Source organism: Aquarana catesbeiana, linkage group LG08, assembly GCF_042186555.1.
Source record: "Aquarana catesbeiana isolate 2022-GZ linkage group LG08, ASM4218655v1, whole genome shotgun sequence".
Lineage (NCBI taxonomy): Eukaryota > Metazoa > Chordata > Amphibia > Anura > Ranidae > Aquarana > Aquarana catesbeiana.
The window spans coordinates 281550214-281577210 of NC_133331.1; the positions used below are offsets into that span (position 1 = coordinate 281550214).

Here is a 26997-nt window from a genome sequence, read left to right on the forward strand (position 1 = left end):
TTGATGTTCTTGTTAAAAACAATAGTGAAATTACTCTATATACTATATACAGGGTGTTATCAAATCAAGCAGAAGTATTGTTCTGTGTAACATTAGAAAACTCAATTTGCCTTTTTAAATATTTTGTTATTCAGGTTAAAAATTTTAAAAAAGAAGTAAAAGAGGAAGCAGAAGAACCATACGTGAGGGCTGTTGAGCCGTTCAAAGAGGAGAACATTTCTCCAGAGATCAGCCCAGGTGAGTAATAAACATTAAATCCAGAGAAGAGTCCCAGATTCTCCTTGTTCAGTCACTACAACAATCTCTTCTTCTCCCCCCTCCTCAGTCAGTAGACAGTAATAGGGAGACAGTATGTGCCCAGTGGGGGAGTCAGGAGACATCAGCCTCTATTAGACTCCGGCTCTCCTCCTCACATCATCTCATTGTGTGTTACCAGCCAAGAGATGTGACCAGTCTCCCCCCCACACACACTCTCTGGGGTCTCTCATACATCTCAGTACAGGGGGCTTCACTCTTATCTTTATTCACAGACCCCGGAGACACCAGAGAGACTCGGACAGAGGTCAAAGCTGAGGAGGAGGAAGAAGAACATGTGATGATTAAAGAGGCAAAAAATCCTATAGAGATCAGCACAGGTGAGGGATAAGCACTAAATGAAGATTCACATAAGAGAATTCACATATAAGATTGTCTTTATAATGCTAGCGTGATTGGACACCACAAATTGACCTGTGATGGTGGTTGCAGACTTGAGTTAGCGATAGTAAAGCATGAGATAAGTATGCCTTGAGTAGCATTAGAGGGATTTGTTGTTGAGTGCAACTGTCAAACATTTGTTAATTATACAGGAGTTTGCTAGCCTTCGATTGGAGGGGTCCTTAAGCCAGCCATAGATGATTTGAATCTTGGCTGGTTCAGCAGGGACCGACTGAGATTTGATTCTTCTATGGCCACGCCGATTGTGCCCAAGGCGATCCAACGATCGCCTTGGGCACAACCAGCATGTTAGATTTCTAGCATGCGATTATTGCCAGCGGTTATTGCCCCTAGCAACAATCACTGTGTTTTCCCGGCAGCGATGGCTCCCCGCCGGGAGAACACAATAGCTCTGCGGGAGGGATTCCTACCTTCAAAACTAACTGTGTTAATGAGGGAATCAAGAAAATTTCTTTCCTGCAACCACAGGTTGCAGGAACATTGTATATTCTATGGCCTGCCTTACTCATCAGAAGTCTAGATGAGGACGTAGCTCTCATTTTAAGTCTCCACTGTATTTGAGTGGTCATTGTGAAATACATAAACTGGATATTTGCTTACAATATATAAAATGTACGTTATTGAATATATTTGGCTGCAAAAGATGATGCACAATCAATTTGAGGAGCCCACACCAGTGAAAAGGTGGTCATGCTAAGCATATTGGTTTTGACTAAGGCTATGGAGATCAGGGATGAGCTCAGACGGGTTTGGCCATCTATCAAAGCAGACAGCCAATCACAGGCAGCAGAAGCATTCCCCCTCCTGCAGCCACACCTATACACAACCCTTTGAATATGTGCAGCTGTGGAGCAGGGAATGCCTTTGCCTCCTGTGATTGGCTGTTGACTTTGACAGCTCCAGATGGGATAGCTCAGGTGAGTTCAGACTCATGTCTGAATTGACTCATTCCTATTGGATATCTGGGTGGGGTCCTCCTAAATACATTTTCAGTATAATTTTGGTAGGCATGCTTACATTACCTAACATGTTGGTAATACTTAATTTGCTAACCTCAACCCTATTTAACTACTGCATTGCAGCAGCTATTGTGCGCCCCCCCCAGATTTCAGTTGTGCCCCAAAACCCCCCTCCCACAACCTCCCCTCTACCTCCCCACACAGCACATACGAGCGTTGCCAACCATCATTCAATTCAAGGACAATTTGTCCATTACAGATATTCAAAGATAGATGTAAAAATCATGGATTTTACAAATTGTCTGTGAATTTAGGCTAGGTTCACACTACCTAGCTGTTCCTGCACCCAAAACAAGCTGCTCTTTACAGACACGCGGGGCTGCCAGTCATTCTTAATGGCACCCCTATACATCTAAAAGCGCAGAGCATTTTCAGGTGCGGGAACAGCTGTGGTTCAAAAATGGTGCAGGAACCTTTTTTTTCTGCATGAAATGCAAGCACAGCAGCCCATTTTAAATGAATGGGCTGCGGTGCCTGAGCAAATGCAGCCCAAGACAATTCTTCTTCTTCCAATGTGGCCCAGGAGGGTCAAAAGATTGGACACAGCTGCACTACAGAATCTTGTGAAAAGCCTTCTTAGAAGAGTGGAGGATGTTATAGTTGAAAAGAGCTGGCCAAATCCATATTCATACCCATGGTTTTAAATTGGATGTCCAACCAGCTCATATACTGTAGGTGCCAGGAGTCCACAACCTTTTGGCCATATAGTGTAGGACTGGGGATTCCAATACTGTGACGAAGTAAATCCTTACACTTAAAAACAATTTACTGCCACTCTTATAGACTAGATGTCCTGCTTATACATTTTATTGTCTTCCATGACGTATTTTCTCCAGGTGGACAACAAAATGGAAATAAACTCAAGAATCAACACAATGTATTGTCAGATTGTGAAATGGAAGATGATGACATTACATCTGATACTTCTGAAGACAATCACATTTCCCCGAACCTGCCTCCTCTAACCCATCATGAAAAGTTCAGGTGTCCTAAATGCGGTAAATGTTTTGCCCTGAGAGCCAAACTCATCTCCCACCAGCAAGGCCATAAAGGGGAGAAGCCGTATTCATGTTCCAAATGTGGGAAATGTTTTCCTCAGAAAAACCAACTCACTAGACATGAGACAATTCATTTGGCCGAGAAGCCTTTTTTATGTTCAGAGTGCGGAAAACGTTTTTCCCAAAGTGGACATCTTTTATTGCATCAGATGACACACACAGGGGAGAAACCTTATTCATGTTCAGAATGCCAAAAATGTTTTTCCCGGAGAGGAACTCTAATGTCCCATCAGAAGACTCATACGGGGAAGAAGCCATATTCATGTCCTGAGTGTGGGAAATGTTTTACTGAAAGATCAACGCTTGTTGCACATCAGAGAACTCACTCTGGCCTTAAACCGTTTTCCTGCTTGGAATGTGGAGAGCGTTTTTCCCGAAAGTCTAATCTTAACATACACCTAAATATCCATAAAGAGGAGAAGCCATATTCATGTATCGAATGTGGAAAATGCTTTGGTGCAAGGTCAAAGCTTGTAATACACCAGATAATGCACTCTGGGGAGAAGCCGTTTACCTGTTCCCAGTGTGGCGAAAAATTTACCTGGAAGTCGTCTTTTATCAGGCATAAGAGAGTTCATATGGGGGTTGGGAAGCCATTTTCTACAGGTGTGGACAGTACCCAGAATCTGCCAGAGAGATGTCCAAGTCCTTTTGCTTCTCAGGATAGTACCCAGCAAGATCACAAGATCCCAGAAAATGATTCGGTAGATGGAACAAATAATACAATGGAGGGAATATGCCATGACAAAAGTAGAGTAGCTAGACCTACCTCAGGGTCTTCTGCCCATGCAATCCACTTTTTTTTAGCTTAATCTATAGTTTCCTTTTTGACATAGAAAAGCGTACTGCATGCAACCTCTGGCAAAGAACAAGAAAAATGTTTAACAAGAACACATGACAGAGGAAAGATTGGTGCACAGGGGAGCCAGACCACCAGTATAAGTCCAATAAAATTATAAAGATTCCCAAATGATGTATACAAAGTCCAACAACACTCGTGGCTGCTTAATCCTAGGAGTTAGAAGCAAGCTCTGAAAATGTAAAAAGAAAGAGAGAAAGAAAGCGCCATCTGAGTGTAGTATTAAAATATTCCATTTATTGTGCTCAAAATTGGCAACTCACATGTTAAAAATGAAAGACTTACTCATCAAAGGATAAACACTGCTCAATTGAACCTCATCCTATAGGTCCCGCTATTCGCAAACAGTCACAGGCGTCCACTTCCCTGACCTGAGTTGATGTCACTTCTGTGGACGTGCGATTCCGGGATCCTCGCAAGCATCTCCAGCCTGGCTTATACAGCAGATGCCTGGGACTGTTTCCATCTAGCAGGACCTATAGGACGGGTTTGTTTTCAGCAGTGTTTATCCTTTGATAAGTGAGTCTTTCATTTGTAACATATGAGTTGCCAATTCTGAGCACAATAAATGGAATAGTTTAATACTACGCTCTGATGGCGCTTTCCTTCTCTCTTTCTGTTAACAAGGGCACATACAGCAATAAAAAGCTGATGGGGTTTTACCTTCCCCTACTTTTCTGGTACAATCAATATTTATTGAGCCAAAAGGAAACAATCATGACACAATAAGTAAAAGGGTAGTTGTTTCCCACGCAGGGGAAAGTAATAGCGGTTACAATAACAGTATTGAGAGTTACATTTTGTGTATGCTACAGTTTGAACCACCTGCCCAGACAAACAGGGCTAGAGGTGGTCCCAAATGACGGGCCCAAGCGACCCAACTCAAGAACAAAAAAAAACACAAAATAAAGGGAAGGGGAGAGGGGTGGGGATGGGCCTCATCGGAGAGAAAGGGCTCCCATCCGGGTTGGGGAAAGAGAAAAAAAAAGGGGGGGGGGAGAGATGGGAGGGGGGAAAGCACAGTAGGAAAGGAAAAGAAGAACAAGATCAGTAGGAAGAAGAGAAGAAGGTCCTGCAGGCTAAGAAGCAACGGGTCGGTTGGGGGCGCCCATGCTAGCCGAGGACAGGGTTGGAAGGGTATATGACCACTACGGGTCCCACACTTTAAGGAATTTGGAGTGAGTATCCTGAAGGACACTAGACATTTTCTCATGGACCATTAGTGTGGTCAACTTCCCTTACTTTTCTGTCATAAGTTTTTATTTATACCTGTTTTGCTGTTGAAGATTTTCCCTGACAACCTGTCTCGTAAATCCACTGTCCTTGTTACAGTAATGAGGGGGAATCTCTCTTATGGCGCTCCATTTTGAATTTGCCCAAGTCTATCCAAAACTAAAAATTTATTGGGCTTTACTCCCACTTTAAATGAAATTACAGGTAAATGGGTGTGAATTTAGCTATTTGCCTGGGGTTTTAGTTTAATCTATTTGTATTTATCTGATCAGATAACACTGAGGATGTAATTATACTTTTGTAACATTACTACACCTGTTCATTGATAAAGTCTACCAATTATATTTTTTCTTTTGTTCAGTGTGAAAATGTAACAGTTAAAACAGTGAAAAATGAAGAAAAAGAGTCTAACGTGAAGGGTGACCAGACACGTAAGGAGGAGGATATTCCTCCAAAGATCAGTACAGGTGAGGAATAAATACTAAATCCAGAGAAGAGTCCCAGATTCTCGTTGTTCAGTCACTACAACAATCTCTTCTTCTCACCCCTCCTCTATCAGTAGACAGTAATGGGGAGACAGTATGTGCCCAGTAGGGGAGTCAGGAGCCATCAGCCTCTATTAGACTCCGGCTCTCCTCCTCACATCATGTCATTGTGTGTTACCAGCCAAGATACGTGACCAGTCTCCCCCCACACACACTCTCTGGGGTCTCTCATACATCTCAGTACAGGGGGCTTCACTCTCATCTTTATTCACAGACCTCGGAGACACCAGAAAGAGAGATGTGAAAGCTGAGGAGGAGGAAGAAGGACATGTAACGATCAAAGAGGAAGCTCCAGAGATCATCACTGGTAAGGAATAACTACTGACACCTGACAGAAGCTCTAACCCTTCCCCGCTCTGTTCAGAAGGAAATACATTGTGGATGGATTTAGGTTTTAATTTTTATGATGCCATCATATTTCATAGAAGGGGTCCTCTGTTTTGGGCATATGTCAGGAAGTTATCTAATTAAAAAACACTTGCCTTAGAGCTCCCAGCCTCTGTAAACTTTGTTGCAAGCCTCTTGGATTTTTATGGTTCATTTTTTATTCATCTGTTTTTGTATAAGAGACATTTACTTATATGCAGTAAGTGATATTAAAGGCAAGTTTTTTTTTTCTTAAATAATAAACATGTCATTCTTACCTGCTCTGTGTAATAGTTTTGCCCAGAGCAACCCCGATCCTCCTCTTCTGGGGTCCCCCGCTGGCGCTCCTTACCCCTCCCTCCTGCCAAGTTCCCCCAGAGCAAACAGATTGCTGTTGGGAGCACACAAGCAGGCTCGCTCCTGAGCCGCTGCTTTGCGTGACCATTCAGGCACAGCTCCGTGGCTCAGCCCAGCCCCCTCTCTCTTATTGGCTCACTGGCTGTGCCAATGGCTCCTGTTGCTGTCTTAGGCAATGAGGAGCGAGAGTCCGTGGAGACCCGAGGCTCTCATGCACATTGCTGGATCGTGATGGGTTTCAGGTAAGTATTAGGGGGGCTACTGCACATAGAATGCATGAAGGTAAAAAACCTTGAACCTTTAGAACCACTTTAAGAACATATGCAGACACATTGTCCATATCCTTCTAAAAAGATGTAGGAGGAATTTTTAGGAAGTTCATAGACAAGAGGTCTCAAGATTAAGGTAGATATGAACTTTTCCATATTAAGGTTGTATATATTTTAAAAAAGTGGTGCTAAACCCACTAATTGGATCAAAAAAAATATTATATATATAATTAACCACAAGTAAACATGAACTACAGTACAATAGAAACTTTGCAATACAGGTTTTGTATGGGATATTCTCCTCCTCCAGCTCAATCCTCCTCTATATGATTCCAGTAGTCCTAGACACCCCACCATCCACCCTTCACCCCACATCCAGGACCACCTCCGGGACACAGGTACTCCATGAGGCAGCACTGTGTGCTCAGCCTGCCGGACTGAAACTTCTCTAGGAGATCACCACCCTGGAGGAGAAAAACAAACCCACCATCAATGGATCCTTCCCAGCAGATCCCAGTTCCAGGAGGAGAATAAAGGTGTGAAGAGGGAAAATCTGTAAAATGCTACTTATGGAACGTGGAGGTTCTAAGCACTTATGGCTGACCCGGTCCATCTAAGAAGGGTTGGTGCTGTGATAGGGAAAGTGGTTTGCTAAAATTCCCTACTGGAATCATATAGAGGAGGATTGAGCTGGAGAGGTTGCTTCTCAACAGTGCTCAGTTCCTTAACATGATTGAGCTTAGACGCCTTTAGAAAATGAGGATTAAAATAGAGTTATATGAATGGTGACTCTGATAGTTTGAAATAGTGGACCATTTGAAGATGCAGTCTTATGATTTGTTGCATTTAGTCATTTTGGGAGCTTCTTGCTGTTGAATGGTGTACCAGAGTTGGGCGACACAACAGGAATAACTTGGAGAATTGTCTTGTTCTGTCTCCAGATGGTAAAATGGAAGATTACAACTTCACATCCATTTCTTCACAAGATAACCAAATACCTACAAATCTACTAAGTCACAGTGAAGATCTGTTATCTGATCCCTCTACACATAGGGAAAGATCCTATGGTCACTCATATGCCATAATTTGTCATAAAGGGTCTGGAACCTTCTCATGTTCCGAGCGTGGTGAATCTTTTGCCCAAAAAGCAGAACTCATCTCCCACCAGAAAGGTCACAGAGCGGAGAAGCTTTGTCCAAGTTCTAAATGTGGGGAAGGTTCTCAGAAACATTTGCTCACTAAGGCCCAAGGAACGTCCCCAGTTGAGAAGCCTTTTCTATGTTCAGAATGTGGGAAATGTTTTTCCCATAAACATATACTCACTAGACACCAGAAAACTCACTCAGCTGTAAAGCCTTTTTTGTGTTCAGAATGTGGGAAGCGATTTTCTCAGAAACATCTTCTCACTGTACACCAGAGGACTCACTTAGCCGAAAAGCCTTTTTTATGCTCGGAATGTGGGAAACGGTTTTGTCAGAAAAAGCAGCTTGCTAAACACCAAAGAACTCACACCGGGGAGAAGCCTTTTGTATGTTCAGAATGTGGAAAACAGTTTTCCCAGAGCGGACATTTTTACCTTCATCAGAGGACTCACACTGGAGAGAAACCTTATTTATGTTCGGAATGTGGGAAGTCGTTTTCTCAAGGAAGATATCTTGTCTCTCATCAGATAACTCACACGGGGGAGAAACCATATTCATGTTCAGAATGTGGGGAACACTTTTCACAGAAATCATCACTTATTGCCCATAGAAAAGTTCACACTGGGGAGAAGCCGTTTTCATGCTCAGAGTGTGGGAAATGTTTTACTGGAAAGTCAACGCTTGTTAAGCACCAGAGAACTCACACAGCAGAGAGGCCATTTTCCTGTTCTCATTGCGGTGATGCCTTTCCTTGGAAATGGTCTCTTATCAACCATGAGAGAATTCATACGGGAGAGAAGCCTTATTCATGTACAGAATGTGGGAAGACTTTTGTTGGAAGCTCTAATCTTGCTGCACATCAGAGAACTCATACGGGGGAGAGGCCGTTTTCTTGTTCAGAATGTGGCAAATATTTTTCACGGAAATCAAACCTTAAAAGGCATGAAAAAGTTCATACAGGTGAGTAGAAATTTTTATGTAATTTATATGTTATAGCTAGAAAACCTACTTTGCCATCACAGAACTTTCACTAGGGTAAAGATATATTCAAATTCTTAAAGTGGGAGATGTTGTTTTACTTAGCGAGATCACGCAGGTCCATCCTAATGAATGGGCACACCTGGACAATGCCCAGGGGCCCCAGGTGCATGAGGGACCATAATCACGGTCAGAAAAAAAGGGGGGGCTTTGTTGGGGGGATTCATTGGTGATTTGGCTGCACTTCTTTAACAGGAGTAACTGCAACATTACTCCTGTCAGAGGGAGCAGCGACTGGCTTCTGTTGGAGAGAGGATTCAGCTTTCTCCTCCCTCCTGCACTGGCAGAAGAGAGCCAGCACTGAGACTGAGAGCTCACCTCAGTCACATCATGAGAATGGAAGGAGGAGCTGCCTTCATTGCAGGTGGGAACAGTATTTGTGATCTGTGAGTAAAAGCAGGGGGGGGGGGCACAACTCTCAATGTAAGGGGCACTGTTATGGGGGCACCTGATGCATGGGGACACCTGATGTATGGGGACACTCTATTGGGGACACCTGATGTAAGGTGCACTGTGATGGGGACACCTGATGTAAGGGATACTGTTATGGGAATACTTGATGCATGGGGAACCTGATGTATGGAGACACTGTGATGGGGGAACCTGATGTAAGGGGACACTGTGATGGGGACACCTGATGGTTAGTAGGGGCCCCAGTGCAATACTTTTCCCAGGGGCACATGATGCTTTTAGGATGGCACTGAGCCATCAGGGAACTCGCATTCGGTAAAGCCATAATTAAGTTCTTAAAATAAACGTATTATACGCAGAAAGCTAATTTTACCATTAGGGAACTCATGCTGGGGTGAAGCTATATTAACTACTTGCGGACCGCCCGCCGTCATGCGCCGGCTGTTTAACGTGGAATACCATTGTTATGGCAGCAGATTTGTGGATTCACCACAAAATAACTTTTATCAGGAGAGGTGCCCCCCTACCGCCACTTCCCGGTGGTCTCCGCCACTTACCGGAGCCGTTGGTAGCAGCGGAGACGATCGGGTCCTTTCCCCTCTGAGGCAGGATTAGTACTGCCCGGCGCCCAATGGTCTTAAGGGGGATTTTTTTTTTTATTATTGCATTTAAGTGTAAATGTGAAATCTGAGGTCTTTTTGACCCTAGATCTCACAATAAAGAGGTCCTGTCATGCTTTTTTTCTATTACAAGGGATTGTTACATTCCTTGTAATAGGAAAAAAGTAACCCAATAAAATATTTTTTAATGGACAGTGTAAAAATAAAAAATAAAAAGGAAAATAAAATTTAAAGCGCCCCGTACCACCGAGCTCACGCACAGAAGCGAACGCATGCGTAAGTCGTGCCCGCATATGAAAACGGTGTTCAAACCACAATCGTAGAGCGAGAGCAATAATTCTAGCAAAAGACCTCCTCTGTAACTCAAAACTGGTAACCTGTAGAATTTTTTAAACATTGCCTATGGAGATTTTTAATGGTCAAAGTTTGTTGCCATTCCACGAGCGGGCACAATTTTGAAAGATGACATGTTAGGTATCAATTTACTCGGCGTAACATTATCTTTCACAGTATAAAAAAAAATTGTCCTTTTGCTTAGAGTGGTGTTGTAAGTCTTTTTTTCAGGTCATAAATTATACCCAAAGGGCCCACCTTACAATCAGGAAAACTTACACTGGGGTGAAGCTCAGACTAATGTTCTTAAAGTGGGTCATTTATTACCCCAAGAGCCCAGCTTACCATCAGGGTTCTCACATGGGGGAGCTGTATTTATGTTCTTAAAAAGGAGATATGTTTTACCTATAGAACTCCCTTTATCTTCATAGGAAGTGCATGAAGTGAAGCCATATTCATGTTCTGAATGTAGGAAGTGATCGTAAACCTTTTTTTTTTTTTTTTCAAAATAAGAAACATGTCATACTTACCTCCTTGCCCCGATCCTCATCTTCTGTGCCCCCATAGAAAGCCTCCTCTTATGTGGGCACTCGTGCAGGCTGTATGTTGAGCCGCGCTGCCTGCGTCTATAGACACCAAGCAACACAGCTCGGCTCCTTCCCCCCTACTCACTTGTCCCAAAATTTGATTGACAGTAGCAGGAGCCGATGGCTCCCACTGCTATCAATCTGCCCACTAAGGAGGGAGAGAGCAGCTGCTCATAGGCACAGCACTGGATCAAGTTTAGGCTCAGGTAAGTATATGGTGGGGGCTGGGGGATCCTGTAGCAGAGAAGGGTTTTTACCTTTAAACAGAGAATGCACTAAGGTAAAAATCCTTAAGGCTTTAGAACCACTTTAGGCCAGAAATACACTTTTGTCATACATAGAATTTTCACAAAAGCTAGCTGCTAATTTCGTGTTCTGCATGCGGGAAATGTTTTACCCAGACAGCACTTCTTCTTTTCACAACAGATAACTCAAGTTCTTGTCCACGTTCTAAATATGTAAATAATAGTCCAAATCATTTTATGTCACATCTCAGGGGACAAATATCCCAGAGTGGGAATGTAGTTGCTGGGTGGGGGTAGGTGGCCATATTACGATGGGCTTCTGAAACTTTTCAAAAAAGAGACAAAAGTGATGATGAGGGAGGATGAGGTCATATCTGTGATTACCTTCTTATCTATCATATGTAAAACACAGTTTTATAAAGCATATCATTACACTCATATGATCATTTCATGTACTTTAGGTGCACCCAGTAATCATATTACATCAGAGAGATGCCCTAGTCCTCTTTCCTGGCTGGATTCCACACAGGAACAACACCAGATCCCTCAGAATGATCAGGTAGATGGGATGCTTTGGTAAAATAAGTAATTGTTACACAATTTGTTCAAATATTCTAACTCCAATGTGTAATACACTGCATTAAGATTCTTTTGTTGCACATTTCACATAGATTCATAGGAGGTTGATTTACTAAAACTGGAGAGTGCAAAATCTGGTGCAGCTGTTCATGGTAGCCAATCAGCTTCTAACTTCAGCTTGTTCAATAAAGCTTTGACAAAAAACAAAATGGAAGTTGTTTGGTTTCTATGGAGAGCTGCATCAGATTTTGCACTCTCCAGTTTTAGTAAATCAACTCTATAGTCACTATGAAGATCTAATATAGTGTCTGGTAATAGATTAGCTGTCCCAAATTAAGGCCCCTTTCACACAGGCTTTCAAATCAGGTCCACCTGTCTGTTGTTCAGGCGGACCTGATCGGACCCTCCAGTCTGCCTGCAAAAAACAGCCGGATGGTGGTCCTATTTTCCATCCATCCGGAGGATCGGATCGCTCTGTTTCCATCTGATTTCCTCATAGAGGAGAGCAGGACTGTGTCCAGTCTGCACAGCGGAGCGGACATGGACCTGTAATCTGCCTGCTCAGCATGGATCAACAGAGCGATCGCCCCGCTGAGCAGCAGATTCCATTAGACGGAGGCGCCCGTGTGAAAGGGGCCTAAGGAGGATCAATATACACTATTAGGGGGTTAGACTTGAAATATGACCATATACAGTAAATCAAAGAAAATTAAATGGGGGTGGAGGGGGGGGGTTGCATGGATTCATTTTGATTTAACTACTAAAGCCGGCCATAGACAGTTCAAACACAATGGTTTTGATTTACTAAAACTGGAGAGTGCAAAATTTGATGCAGGTGTTTATGGTAGCCAATCAGCTTCTAACTTCAGCTTGTTCAATCAACCTTTGACAATAAAACCTGAAAGATGATTGGTTTCTATGCAGAGCTGCACCAGGTTTTACACTCTCCCGTTTTACTGAATCAACCCCAATGGCTTGGCGGGAGGGATTCCCTTGTCGACACTGTCCATGTTGATGGGTGAATCGAGTGGATTGCTTTTCTGCAACCTGTGGTTGCAGGAAAGAAATTTTCTCCGTCTATGGCCAACCTTAATCCTGGCTAAAACAGATCATCAGCTGGAGAGCTCAACATGTTGAAATGGGAGATTATTCCAGCATACATGTCCAAATACTGTATGTTATATAGCCTGCTTTACAATGATTGGTTTGCGTTGAAAAAATATCCAGTGAATTTTTAATTACTGGGTCCAATAGAGTGAAAATGTTTTGTTTCGGCTGTAGTATTTATATGATTTACTGTTTAGTTTTTTTCTGATTCAGGGCAAAAAAGCTCCTTTTAAAGCTGAAGTGAAAGAGGAGGCCGGAGAGCAGAACGTGAGTGCTGATGATCCATGTAAAGAGGAGGAGATCCCTCCAGAGATCAGCACAGGTGAGTAATAAACACTGAATCCAGAGAAGAGTCACAGATTCTCCTTGTTCAGTCACTACAACAATCTCTTCTTCTCCCCCCTCCTCTGTCAGTAGACAGTAATGGGGAGACAGTATGTGCCCAGTGGGGGAGTCAGGAGCCATCAGCCTCTATTAGACTCTCCTCCATACATCATGTCATGTGTTACCAGCCAAGAGATGTGACCAGTCTCCCCCCTCACACACTCTCTGGGGTCTCTCATACATCTCAGTGAAGGGGGCTTCACTCTCATCTTTATTCACAGATCCCGAAGCCGCTCAGAGAGATGTCAAAGCTGAGGAGGAGGAAGAAGGACGTGTGAGGATTAAAGTGGAAGCAGAAGATCCAAATGTGATGAGTGATCTCAGGAGGAGGAAATCCCTCCAGAGATCAGCACAGGTGAGATCCAAAAAGATGCAGATATACAACTACGTAGCTAGGAAGAGCACTGATGTTTTTATAGAAATTCAAGACATAAATTTTGATTTTTTTTTTTAAGGGCACATCTTAGGCACATTTAAAGTGTTATTGCAGGTTACACCTAACTAATCTTAAAAATGCTCCTCCCCCCTCCTAACATCTATGCTGGATAACCTTGGTAAGAAGGATGCATATACTTAACTATTTTCAGCCCGCTCAGGATCCAGCTCCAGTGTGTCAGCCAGCAGTGGCTGCAAAAAGGAGGGAGCACCGACAACGGATGGGTCATTGAAGCCTATAGGTGATGTCACCACTTTTAGGCATGCCAGCCTTGCTGAGCGCTCTCTCCTTTTTTCATGTAGCTGCCAGGGGGAGATCACGTGATCGGATTGGAGTTGCCTAAAAATAGGTAAGTATATACAGTGCCTTGAAAAAGTATAAAAAGTATAAAAATGTATCACATTTTGTCATGTTACAACAAAAAATGTAAATGTATTTTATTGGAATTTTATGTGATAGACCAACACAAAGTGGCACATACTTGTGAAGTGGAAGGAAAATGATTAATGGTTTTTCAATTTTTTTTTACAAATAAATATGTGAAAAGTGTGGCATGCATTTGTATTCAGCCTCCTTTACTCTGATAACTCTAATTGAAATCTAGTGGAACCAATTGCCTTCAGAGGTCACCTAATTAGTAAATAGAGTCTACCTGTGTGTAATTTAATCTCAGGATAAATACAGCTGTTCTATGAAGCCCTCAGAGGTTTGTTAGAGAACCTTAGTAAACAAACAGCATCATGAAGGCCCAGGAACACACCAGACAGGTCAGGGATAAAGTTATGGAGAAGTTTAAAGCAGGGTTAGGGTATAAAAAAATATCTCAAGCTTTGAACAAATCACGGAGCACTGTTCAAACCATCATCCGAAAATGGAAAGTGTATGGCACAACTGCAAACCTACCAAGACATGGCCGTCCACCTAAACTGACAGGCCGGGCAAGGAGAGCATTGATCAGAGAAGGAGCCAAGAGGTCCATGGTAACTCTGGAGGAGCTGCAGAGATCCACAGCTCAGGTGGGAGAATCTGTCCACAGAACAACTATTAGTCATGTAATCCACAAATCTGGCCTTTATGGAAGAGTGGGAAGAAGAAAGTCATTGTTAAAAGAAAGCCATAAGAAGTCCAGTTTGCAGTTTGTGAGAAGTCATGTGGGGGACACAGCAAACATGTGGAAGAAAGTGCTCTGGTCAGATGAGACCAAAATTTAACTTTTTAGCATAAAAGCAAAATGCTATATGTGGCAGAAAACTAACACTGCACATCACCCTGAGCACACCATCCCCACCGTAAAACATGGTGGTGGCAGCATCGTGTCATGGGGATGCTTTTCTTCAGCAAGGACAGTTGATGGAAAGATGGTTGGAGCCAAATACAGGGCAATCTTAGAATAAAACCTGTTAGAGTCTGCAAAAGACTTGAGACTGGGGTGGAGGGTCACCCTCCAGCAGGACAACGACTCTAAACATACAGCCAGAGCTACAATGAAATGGTTTAGATCAAAGCATATCATGTGTTAGAATCTCCCAGTCAAAGTCCAGACCTAAATCCAATTGAGAATCTGTGACAAGACTTGAAAATTGCTGTTCACAGACGCTCTCCATCCAATCTGACAGAGCTTGAACTATTTTGCAAAGAAGAATGGGCAAAAATTTCACTCCCTAGATGTGCAAAGCTGGTAGAGACATCCCCAAAAAGACTTGCAGCTGTAATTGCAGCAAAAGTTGGTTCTACAAAGTATTGACTCAGGGGGGCTGAATACAAATGCACACCACACTTTTCACATATTTATTTGTAAAAAAATGTTGAAAACCATTTATCATTTTCCTTTCACTTCACAATTATGTGCCACTTTGTGTTGGTCTATCACATAAAATCCCAATAAAATACATTTACATTTTTGGTTGTAACATGGCAAAATGTGGAAAATGTCAAGGGGTATGAATACTTTTTCAAGGCACTGTATATCTTTCTCACACTGATTAGTCAGCATAGGTCAGTGGACCACAAACTGTGGCCTAGGGGCCAGATGCAGCATTTGCTTACTTTTATCATGCCCTTGGGGCACAATTTTCATCCAGTGATTCCAACAATGGGACATAATCCCCCCCACTGACACCAGATATGGGCATAATTCCTCCCAATGACACCAAAGATGGGGCAAAATTCCTCCCAATGACACCAACAATGGGGCCCTATGACCACAGGGATAGGGCACAATTCCTCCCAATGACACCAACAATGGGACACAATTTCTCCTAATAACACTAACGATAGGGCACAATATCCCACTGACACCAACAATGGGGCGCTATTCCTCCCACTGACACCAAAGATGGGGCATTGTTTATTCCCACTAATATCAGGACCTTTTCTACTCCCAATGGCCACAGTCCGGCCCCCTTAAGTCTGAAGGGACAGTAAACTGGCCCTTTGTGTAGAAAGTTTGGAGACGCCTGGCATGGGTGTTGGGGGGGGGGGGAGCATTTATAAGATTAGTTAGGTGTAGCCTGTAATTTAGCTTCAACATTTCTAGATGTCCCCTTTTAGGATATAGCATGTCTTCATTATTTTAATTTCTGTAATGGGGTTAGCTGCTAAAGCTTAGCTGCAGGTAGAGCACAGACAATACTGGTGACTTGTCCTTTACCTGTTTTCCCTTCCTCAGTTAAGGACCTCTTTAACCACTTGCCGACCGCCGCACGACTATATACGTCGGCAGAATGGCACGGGCAGGCAAAAGGACTTACAGGTACGTCCTTGCCTGCCCGCGGGTGGGGGGTCCGATCGGACCCCCCCCCGGTGCCAGCGGCGGTCGGATCGAGGTCAGGGTCGATCGGAGGTGAGGGGGAGGCCACTCATTCGTGGCTCCCCCCTCGCGATCGCTCCTGGCCAATGATGTGCTTCCTCGGCTTCTGTGAATGTAAACAGAAGCCAAGGAAGTGATGTCATCTCTCCTCAAGACGGTCTTTTCGTCCGGCGCCGAGGAGAGAAGACATCCAAGTAAGTGCACCAACACTACACATTCAGTAGAACACGCAGGCACACTTGTCACCCCCCTGTCACCCCCCAGTCACCCCCCGATCACCCCCCTGTACCCCCACACATACTGACACCAATAGCAGGTTTTTTTTTTTTTCTGATTATTGCATTGGTGTCAGTTTGTGTCAGTTATAAGTGTTAGGGCAGTTAGGTTAGCCCCCTTTAGGTCTAGGGTACCCCCCTTAGGTCCAGGGTACCCCCCTAACCCCCCCTAATAAAGTTTTAACCCCGTGATCACCCCCCGTCGCCAGTGTCACTAAGCGATCGTTTTTCTGATCGCTGTATTAGTGACACAGGTGACGCTAGTTAGGGAGGTAAGTATATAGGTTCGCTGTCAGTGTTTTATAGCGACAGGGACCCCCATATACTACCTTCTAAAGGTTTTAACCCCTTGATTGCCCCCTAGTTAACCCTTTCACCAGTGATCACCATATAATTGTTACGGGTGACGCTGGTTAGTTGGTTTGTTTTTTGTAGTTTATTATAGTTTATTACAGTTTATTATAGTTTTAGGGCACCCGCCGTTTATTACCTTATAAAGGTTTAACCCCCTAATTGCCCGGCGGTGATATAACTTAAGTTTTTAGGGTCAGCTTAGGTCTGCGTCGCCCCAGGCAGCGTCAGGTTAGCGCCAGTACCGCTAACACCCACGCACGCAGCATACACCTCCCTTAGTGCTATAGTATCTGAGCGGATCGATATCTGATCCGATCAGATCTATACTCCCCAGCAGTTTAGGGTCCCCCAAAAAAACGCAGTGTTAGCGGGATCAGCCCAGATACCTGCTAGCACCTGCGTTTTGCTCCTCGGCCCAGCCCAGCCCACCCCACCCAAGTGCAGTATCAATCGATAACTGTCACAAAACACTAAGCACACATAACTGCAGCGTTCGCAGAGTCAGCGATCGCAGGGATCAGGCCTAACAGTTTTTTGGTAGCTTTTTGAATCAGTCGCTGACAGTCAGGAGCTTTTTTGCCTGTGAGTCTCACTAGTGTACCCCTAAATTTAGAGGCCAAAATGGCAAATCGAAGGTACACTAGTGAAGAGGCCTACACGTTTCTGAGCATGACAGATAGTGAAGAGGAAGTCACTCATCTGTCAAGTTCAGGCTCAGAATACGAACCTGTAGAGGACAGCGGCTCCATGACAGATAGCTCTGACGACGGAGTTGTGGTCCCTGCTAGGGTCAGGCGTACCAGACCCCGAACTTCTTCTTCTGTCCTTGAAGTGCAAGAACCGCAGGTCCCTCGTATGGAGCAGAGCAGTACTAGTGCCGCTACTCCTTCTGGTGAACTGGCAAGCACCAGCGGCCTAGTACACCCTGGTCGTACATCCAGCACTGCAGTATCACGTGGTGACGTGGCGAGTCCCATAAGTGCAGTTCAAGCTGGTGAGGTGGCAAGCACAAGTAATGTCCCGCTGCCACCAAGAAGACAAAGACAGGCCCGTCGTGCCCATAGTGCCCTTCCTGCTGCATTGGCCAATCCGAATTGGGTACCCACCACTTCTGCAGCACCCGTATTGCCCATTCACTGGCCAACCCGGAATTCAGGTGGAAACAGTTGATTTTACGCCACTGGATTTTTATTCACTGTTTTTCACCGAAGATCTCTATAGATCTATTGTGGACCAAAGCAATTTGTACGCTGGTCAACACATCGCCACTATTCCCCAGTCCTCCCTTGCCAGAGATTGGAGACCAATTACGGTCTCCGAATTTAAGGTCTTTCTGGGCCTTTCCCTCAACATGGGCATAAATAAAAAGAGTGAGTTGCGGTCATATTGGTCCACTGACCCAATTCACCATATGCCCGTGTTCTCTGCCTCCATGGCCAGGGCACGATACGAGCAGATTTTGCGGTTCATGCACTTCAACGACAATGAACTCTGTCGTCCTCGTGGAGACCCTGGATACGATCGGCTCTACAAAATTCGGCCCCTCGTAAACCACTTCAACCAACGTTTTGCAGACTTGTTTACCCCCCATCAAGTTGTCTGCGTTGATGAGTCCCTGATTAAATTTTCTGGCCGCTTGTCATTCAAACAGTACCTTCCCAGCAAGCGTGCCAGATACGGGGTCAAGATGTATAAGCTCTGTGACAGGGCCACAGGCTATACATGTAGATTTATGGTTTACGAGGGCAAAGATAGTCACGTAGAGCCGATCAACTGCCCTGACTACATAGGAAGCGCTGGCAAGATAGTGTGGGACTTGGTGTCACCCTTATTCGGAAAGGGGTACCACTTGTACGTGGACAATTATTACACGAGCGTGCCACTTTTTAGTCACCTTTTTGATCATCAAATTGGAGCATGTGGCACCGTGCGACCTAATCGCCGGGGCTTTCCTCAGCGGCTTGTAGATTCCCGTCTTAGGCTGGGGGAGAGAGCCTGCTTGCAGTGTAATAATTTGCTCGCTATGAAGTGGAGGGACAATAAGAATGTTTTCGTTCTTACCTCCCTTCATGCAGACACGACGACCCAAATTACTACGGCGACTGGTGTTGTGGAGAAACCCCTCTGTGTCCACGAATATAACCAAAATATGGGAGGGGTGGACCTCAACGACCAGTTGTTGGCGCCGTACCTAATTGCCCGTAAGGCCAGACGCTGGTACAAAAAAGTGTCTGTATACTTATTTCAATTGGCTTTGCTGAACGCTCATGTGCTATACAGAGCTTCAGGACGGACTGGATCCTTCCTTAAATTCCAGGAAGAGATCGTCAGAGCCCTTCTGTTTCCAGACGGTGCTCCACCTCACCTTCCCCAACCAAATGCAGTAGGCCGGCTGCATGAGAGGCATTTTCCTTATGTCCTCGAGAGTACCCCTACCCAACGAGCCCCCCAAAGAAAATGTCGTGTCTGCAGCAAGCGCGGATTTAGGCGTGACACCCGGTATTATTGTCCCTCCTGTCCTGGCAATCCTGGTCTTTGCATTGGTGAATGTTTTGAACGCTACCATACACTAGTTGAGTTTTAGCGTAGGGTACAGCACTGCACAGACTAGGACACACTTTCACAGGGTCTCCCAAGATGCCATCGCATTTTGAGAGACCCAAACCTGGAACCGTTACAGTTTTAAAAGTTACAGTTATAAAAAAAAAAAATGTAAAAAAAAAAAAAAAAAAAAGTAAAAAAAAAAAAAAATACACAAAAAAAATATAAAATAAAAAAACCAAAAATAGTTGTCGTTTTTATTGTTCTCTCTCTCTCTATTTTCTCTCTATTGTTCTTCTCTTTTTTACTGTATTCTATTCTGCAATGTTTTATTGTTATGTTTTATCATGTTTGCTTTTCAGGTATGTAATTTTTTTATAGTTTAATGTGTTTTAACCATTTTTTTGTTTTCAGGTACGCCATTCAGCTGCAGCGCGGATTTATTTATCTTGACAGCAACAGCGTTTGCTCCCACGATACATAAAGCCGTGACTCCAGCGCTGTCGGAGGTGATTTCACCACCACAGTTACATACTTCAGCATATATGCCGAAGCGTGGGGGCAGCAGTGGGTGGAGGAGCGATTTGCTCCTGCCTTTTGTGGGAGGATGCCCCCATGCTTCGGCATATATATATTTTAGGTAGGCACAGGTTGCGTTAAATGTTTTATTTTTTACTATGTTTTTTTTTTTTTGTATTTGCTTTGCAGGTATGGTAAGTATTACTGTTATACTGTAATGTTACTTTGTTTTTTGTTAACCATCATTTGCTTAGCAGGTACGCCATTCAGTTGCAGCGCGGATTTATTTATCTTGACAGCAACAGCGTTTGCTCCCACGATACATAAAGCCGTGACTCCAGCACTGTCGGAGGTGATTTCACCACCACAGTTACATACTTCAGCATATATGCCGAAGCGTGGGGGCAGCAGTGGGTGGAGGAGCGATTTGCTCCTGTCTTTTGTGGGAGGATGCCCCCATGCTTCGGCATATATATATTTTAGGTAGGCACAGGTTGTGTTAAATGTTTTATTTTTTACTATGTTTTTTTTTTTTGTATTTGCTTTGCAGGTATGGTAAGTATTACTGTTATACTGTAATGTTACTTTGTTTTTTGTTAACCATCATTTGCTTAGCAGGTACGCCATTCAGTTGCAGCGCGGATTTATTTATCTTGACAGCAACAGCGTTTGCTCCCACGATACATAAAGCCGTGACTCCAGCGCTGTCGGAGGTGATTTCACCACCACAGTTACATACTTCAGCATATATGCCGAAGCGTGGGGGCAGCAGTGGGTGGAGGAGCGATTTGCTCCTGCCTTTTGCGGGAGGATGCCCCCATGCTTCGGCATATATAAAACGGTGCATGTATGCCCATCATTAGAAGTGGGTGGATGAAGGGAGGTATTCTAATGGTGGGCATACCCACCGATCAAGATCTTTTTTTCGTTCAACCCACAGGCTGCATGAAAAAAAAGTTTACAATGTATGCCCAACAAGGACCAGCAATGTACTGGTATGTTGCTGGACTTTGAGTGGTTATACCAGAATGATGCCTGCGGGTTTAGGTATCATCTTGGTATCATTCTTTTCAGCCAGCGGTCGGCTTTCATGTAAAAGCAATCCTAGCGGCTAATTAGCCTCTAGACTGCTTTTACAAGCAGTGGGAGGGAATGCCCCCCCCCCCCACCGTCTTCCATGTTTTTCTCTGGCTCTCCTGTCCCAACAGGGAGCCTGAGAATGCAGCCGGTGATTCAGCCAGCTGACCATAGAGCTGATCAGAGACCAGAATGGCTCCAAACATCTCTATGGCCTAAGAAACCGGAAGCTACGAGCATTTCATGACTTAGTTTTCGCCATTGGGAAATTGGGAAAGCATTTTATCACACCGATCTTGGTGTGGTCAGATGCTTTGAGGGCAGAGGAGAGATCTAGGGTCTAATAGACCCCAATTTTTTCAAATAAGAGTACCTGTCACTACCTATTGCTATCATAGGGGATATTTACATTCCCTGAGATAACAATAAAAATGATTAAAAAAAAAAAAAAATGAAAGGAACAGTTTAAAAATAAGATAAAAAAGCAAAAAAATAATAAGGAAAAAAAAAAAAAAAAAAAAAAAAAAAAGCACCCCTGTCCCCCCCTGCTCTCGCACAAAGGCGAACGCAAGCGTCGGTCTGGCGTCAAATGTAAACAGCAATTGCACCATGCATGTGAGGTATCACCGCGAAGGTCAGATCGAGGGCAGTAATTTTAGCAGTAGACCTCCTCTGTAAATCTAAAGTGGTAACCTGTAAAGGCTTTTAAAGACTTTTAAAAATGTATTTAGTTTGTCGCCACTGCACGTTTGTGCGCAATTTTAAAGCATGTCATGTTTGGTATCCATGTACTCGGCCTAAGATCATCTTTTTTATTTCATCAAACATTTGGGCAATATAGTGTGTTTTAGTGCATTAAAATGTTAAAAAGTGTGTTTTTTCCCCAAAAAATGCGTTTGAAAAATCGCTGCGCAAATACTGTGTGAAAAAAAAAAATGAAACACCCACCATTTTAATCTGTAGGGCATTTGCTAAAAAAAATATATAATGTTTGGGGGTTCAAAGTAATTTTCTTGCAAAAAAAAATAATTTTTTCATGTAAACAAAAAGTGTCAGAAAGGGCTTTGTCTTCAAGTGGTTAGAAGAGTGGGTGATGTGTGACATAAGCTTCTAAATGTTGTGCATAAAATGCCAGGACAGTTCAAAACCCCCCCAAATGACCCCATTTTGGAAAGTAGACACCCCAAGCTATTTGCTGAGAGGCATGTCGAGTCCATGGAATATTTTATATTGTGACACAAGTTGCGGGAAAAAGACACATTTTTTTTTTTTTTTTTGCACAAAGTTGTCACTAAATGATATATTGCTCAAACATGCCATGGGAATATGTGAAATTACACCCCAAAATACATTCTGTTGCTTCTCCTGAATACGGGGATACCCCATGTGTGAGACTTTTTGGGAGCCTAGCCGCGTACGGGACCCCGAAAACCAAGCACCGCCTTCAGGCTTTCTAAGGGCGTAAATTTTTGATTTCACTCTTCACTGCCTATCACAGTTTCGGAGGCCATGGAATGCCCAGATGGCATAAACCCCCCCCAAATGACCCCATTTTGGAAAATAGACACCCAAAGCTATTTGCTGAGAGGTATAGTGAGTATTTTGCAGACCTCACTTTTTGTCACAAACTTTTGAAAATTGAAAAAAGAAAAAAAAAAAACGTTTTTCTTGTCTTTCTTCATTTTCAAAAACAAACGAGAGCTGCAAAATACTCGCCATGCCTCTCAGCAAATAGCTTGGGGTGTCTACTTTCCAAAATGGGGTCATTTTGGGGGGTTTTGTGCTATCTTGGCATTTTATGGCCTTCGAAACTGTGATGGGTAGTGAGGAGTGAAATCAAAAATTAACGCCCTTAGAAATCCTGAAGGCGGTGATTGGATTTCGGGGCCCCGTATGAAGCTAGGCTCCCAAAAAGTGCCACTCATGTGGTATCCCCATACTCAGGAGAAGCAGCAGAATGTATTTTGGGGTGTAATTCCACATATGCCCATGGCCTGTGTGAGCAATATATCATTTAGTGACAACTTTGTGCAAAAAAAAAAAAAAAAAAAAAAAAAAATTGTCACTTTCCCGCAACTTGTGTCAAAATATAAAATATTCCATGGACTCAACATGCCTCTCAGCAAATAGCTTGGGGTGTCTACTTTCCAAAATGGGGTCATTTGGGGGGGGTTTGTGCCATCTTGGCATTTTATGGCCTTCAAAACTGTGATAGGTAGTGAGGAGTGAAATCAAAAATTTATGCCCTTAGAAATCCTGAAGGCGGTGCTTGGTTTTCGGGGCACCGTACGCGGCTAGGCTCCCAAAAAGTCCCACACATGTGGTATCCCCGTACTCAGGAGAAGCAGCAGAATGTATTTTGGGGTGTAATTCCACATATGCCCATGGCATGTTTGAGCAATATATCATTTAGTGACAACTTTGTGCAAAAAAAAAAAATAAATTGTCACTTTCCCGCAACTTGTGTCAAAATATAAAATATTCCATGGACTCACCATGCCTCTCAGCAAATAGCTTGGGGTGTCTACTTTCCAAAATGGGGTCATTTGGGGGGGTTTTGTGCCATCTTGGCATTTTATGGCCTTCAAAACTGTGATAGGTAGTGAGGAGTGAAATCAAAAATGTATGCCCTTAGAAATCCTGAAGGCGGTGCTTGGTTTTCGGGGCCCCGTACGCGGCTAGGCTCCCAAAAAGTCCCACACATGTGGTATCCCCATACTCAGGAGAAGCAGCTGAATGTATTTTGGGGTGCAATTCCACATATGCCCATGGCTTGTGTGAGCAATATATCATTTAGTGACAACTTTTTGTAATTTTTTTTTTTTTTTATTTATTTTTTATTTTTTTGTCATTATTCAATCACTTGGGACAAAAAAAATAAATATTCAATGAGTTCAACATGCCTCTCAGCAATTTCCTTGGGGTGTCTACTTTCCAAAATGGGGTCATTTGGGGGGGTTTTGTACTGCCCTGCCATTTTAGCACCTCATGAAATGACATAGGCAGTCATAAACTAAAAGCTGTGTAAATTCCAGAAAATGTACCCTAGTTTGTAGACGGTATAACTTTTGCGCAAATCTATAAATATACGCTTATTGACATTTTTTTTACCAAAGACATGTGGCCGAATACATTTTGGCCTAAATGTATGACTAAAATTGAGTTTATTGGATTTTTTTTATAACAAAAAGTAGAAAATATCATTTTTTTTCAAAATTTTCGGTCTTTTTCCGTTTATAGCGCAAAAAATAAAAACAGCAGAGGTGATCAAATACCATCAAAAGAAAGCTCTATTTGTGGGAAGAAAAGGACGCAAATTTCGTTTGGTTACAGCATTGCATGACCGCGCAATTAGCAGTTAAAGCGACGCAGTGCCAAATTGTAAAAAGTGCTCTGGTCAGGAAGGGGGTAAATCCTTCCGGGGCTGAAGTGGTTAAAAGAAAAGTATGGCCAAAGATTTTGGCTAAACTTTTCCTATACCCCTGTCAATGTACTCTATTTGTCCTAGTGACAACTATCACTAAAACAGAAAAGTTAGGAGAAATCCAACATTTTAACATTTCTACCTAAACAAGAGGTGTGGAAGCATCCAATTGGGACACGTGTTTCAGGGACAGCTGTCAAAGATCATAATTCCCATTTATTTGGGAAGGTTTTCTCTCATTTCTGGTTGTATCTTCAGGAGAGGAAGTGAAGGGGGATCTTGCCAAGGGGACACAGACATCAAAGCATAATCTGATAAGGATTTAAATCCTTTGCTAATTTAAAGGGAAAAAAAACATTAAAAAAAAAAAATCAGAATTGATCTTTAACATTTTTTCCATTTCTTTTCTTGTTTCCTGATGAACATTGACACTACAGGAATAACCCGGAGAAATGTTCCATTGTCCGTCCAGGTGAAATAGAAGACATCACTTGTTCTTCACAAACAATCCTTAAGAACAATCTTCATTCAAGTCCTCACAGTGCAGATCTATTATCTGATCCCTTTACCTGGTGCCCCTCCTCCTGCTCCTGACATCCATCCTATATCTCATAGGGGGATTGGTATCTTCTCCTGTTCTGAGAGTGGAAAACGGTTTGCCAGAAAACCAACATTTGTTTCATACCAGGGAACCTTTACTGGAGAGAAGCCACATTCAAGTTCTGGTTTGACTTGTCTTACTAAAAAAAAATCAGATCTTGTGAGGACACAGTGCCAAGAAACCATTTTCATGTATAGAATCCAACTAAGTTTTTACCTGGAGGGTCCAGCTTATTTAATATCGGAGAACTCACTCCTAAGAGATGTTGCTTTGTATATTGCCAACACATCCCCCAAATTTTTTTCCAATCAGATATATAAAAGATTAGAAAGGAAAGAAGCCGTATTCATGTTTGGAGTGTGGAGTTTCTTTTTTTTTTTTTTTTTTTTTTTTTTTAATTGTGCTTGTTATTCATTGTAGGACTTACACTGAAAATAAGTCGTAATAATGCTTGGGATGTGGGAAATGTTTTGACCATGAAGTGAACTTTAAAGTGGTTGTAAACCAAAAACACCATTTTTTTGCAAAGTTTATCAGATAATGTTGATATAACTAGGGCTGCAACTAACGATTATTTTCATAATCGATTAGTTGGCCGATTATTGTTTCGATTAATCGGATAATAACCTTAAAAAAAGTGTGGTGTATAATTTAATATGTAAAGTTTAAAAAAAAAAGGCAATTTATTGTTAAAAATCTATATGCAGTGGTAAATATAAATAACCAACTATATGATTAGGGAGCAAAATAACAGACAGAAGAGATATATTGTATATACCATTGGAGGATGAATTTGGTAAATATCATCGGACTCAGAGATCACATTTTTTATTTAGACCCCTTTCACACTGGGGCCATGTAATATGCCCTGCCCTCATGTAATATGCCCTGCCCTCATGTAATATGCCCTGCTCCCTTGAAATGTGCCCTGCTCCCATGTAATGTGCCCTGCTCCCACATAATGTGCCATGCTCCCACGTAATGTGCCATGCTCCCACATAAAAGTTTACTTTAAATGTAATAGTAATGCCTTATATTACCTCCAGTCTATCAGCCTCCACCCTCTCTGGGTTCAGATGCTGATCTTCCCTGCACAGTCTTTAAAGTATTTTTTTTTTTAAACAAACATGTTATACTTACCTCCTCTGTGTAATGGTTTTGCACAGAGCAGCCCCGATTCTTCTCTTCTGGGGTCCCCCACCGATGCTTCTGGCTCCTCCTGCCTTCAGAGTGCCCAAGTATCAAGCTGCAAATTATAGTATAGCGTGCCCCTATAGCAAGGTAAAAAAACTTCTGCCTTTAGACCCCACTCACTTCCTGCCCAGGACTACATGTCCCATGAGGCATTGCTCCTCACACATTCACATGTTCTCAGGCACTTACTGACATGAATGGACGGTGTACTGAGCTGTATGTGTGCTGCACTGTATTTCCTCATATGTAAACAAATAATGCATTCTGTATGCAGGCCAACTAATCATTATTCAATTATGAAAATAGTTGACAACTATTAAGGGTTGAACATAAGGGTCTGAATACTTAGGACCATGTGATATTTCAGATTTTCTTTTTTAATAAATCTGCAAAAATGTCAACAATTCTGTGTTTTTCTGTCAATATGGGGTGCTGTGTGTACATTAATGAGGAAAAAAAATTAACTTAAATGATTTTAGCAAATGGCTGCAATATAACAGAGTGAAAAATGTAAGGGGGTCTGAATACTTTTGGTCCCCACTGTATATAATACAGTTCAAAGTATATAGTGCAGTCAGTGTAGTAAACTGCTCTTGGCAGCTCTTGACAGCTGTTATATAGGCAAGGGCGGGGCCACCTGGTGACATAACCGAGTGACCCCACCCCACGTCAGCGGGTGGCCCTGCCCTTGCTATATAAGAGCTGTTAAAGCGAAAAGACAGCAGTCGCTGGGAGGCCTCCCATGGAGGCAGAGCTTTTTAATTTTTTTCTATTTTTCGGGTCCGTCGATTTACATCGCGGGACACTTTTTTTTCTTTTTTAATAAAGGAATTGTCAAAAACTGTCTCTCGTGGTTTTTACTTTTTGACACTTTTTGGTGAATGGGTAGGGGTACAAT

At 42.9% G+C, this 26997-nt stretch overlaps 1 protein-coding gene across 1 annotated transcript; it reads left to right on the forward strand.

Annotated features, from left to right (window-relative positions):
- The first annotated feature begins 2502 nt into the window (after positions 1–2502).
- Positions 2503–26503, forward strand: LOC141104502 (uncharacterized). The gene is made up of 8 exons (XM_073594065.1): positions 2503–3498; positions 5248–5353; positions 5646–5738; positions 7365–8525; positions 11261–11358; positions 12699–12807; positions 13091–13224; positions 24742–26503. The coding sequence occupies exons 1-8, from the start codon at positions 2632–2634 to the stop codon at positions 24745–24747; spliced, it is 2574 nt and encodes an 857-aa protein (XP_073450166.1). The 5' UTR covers positions 2503–2631; the 3' UTR covers positions 24748–26503.
- Positions 26504–26997: the final 494 nt, after the last annotated feature.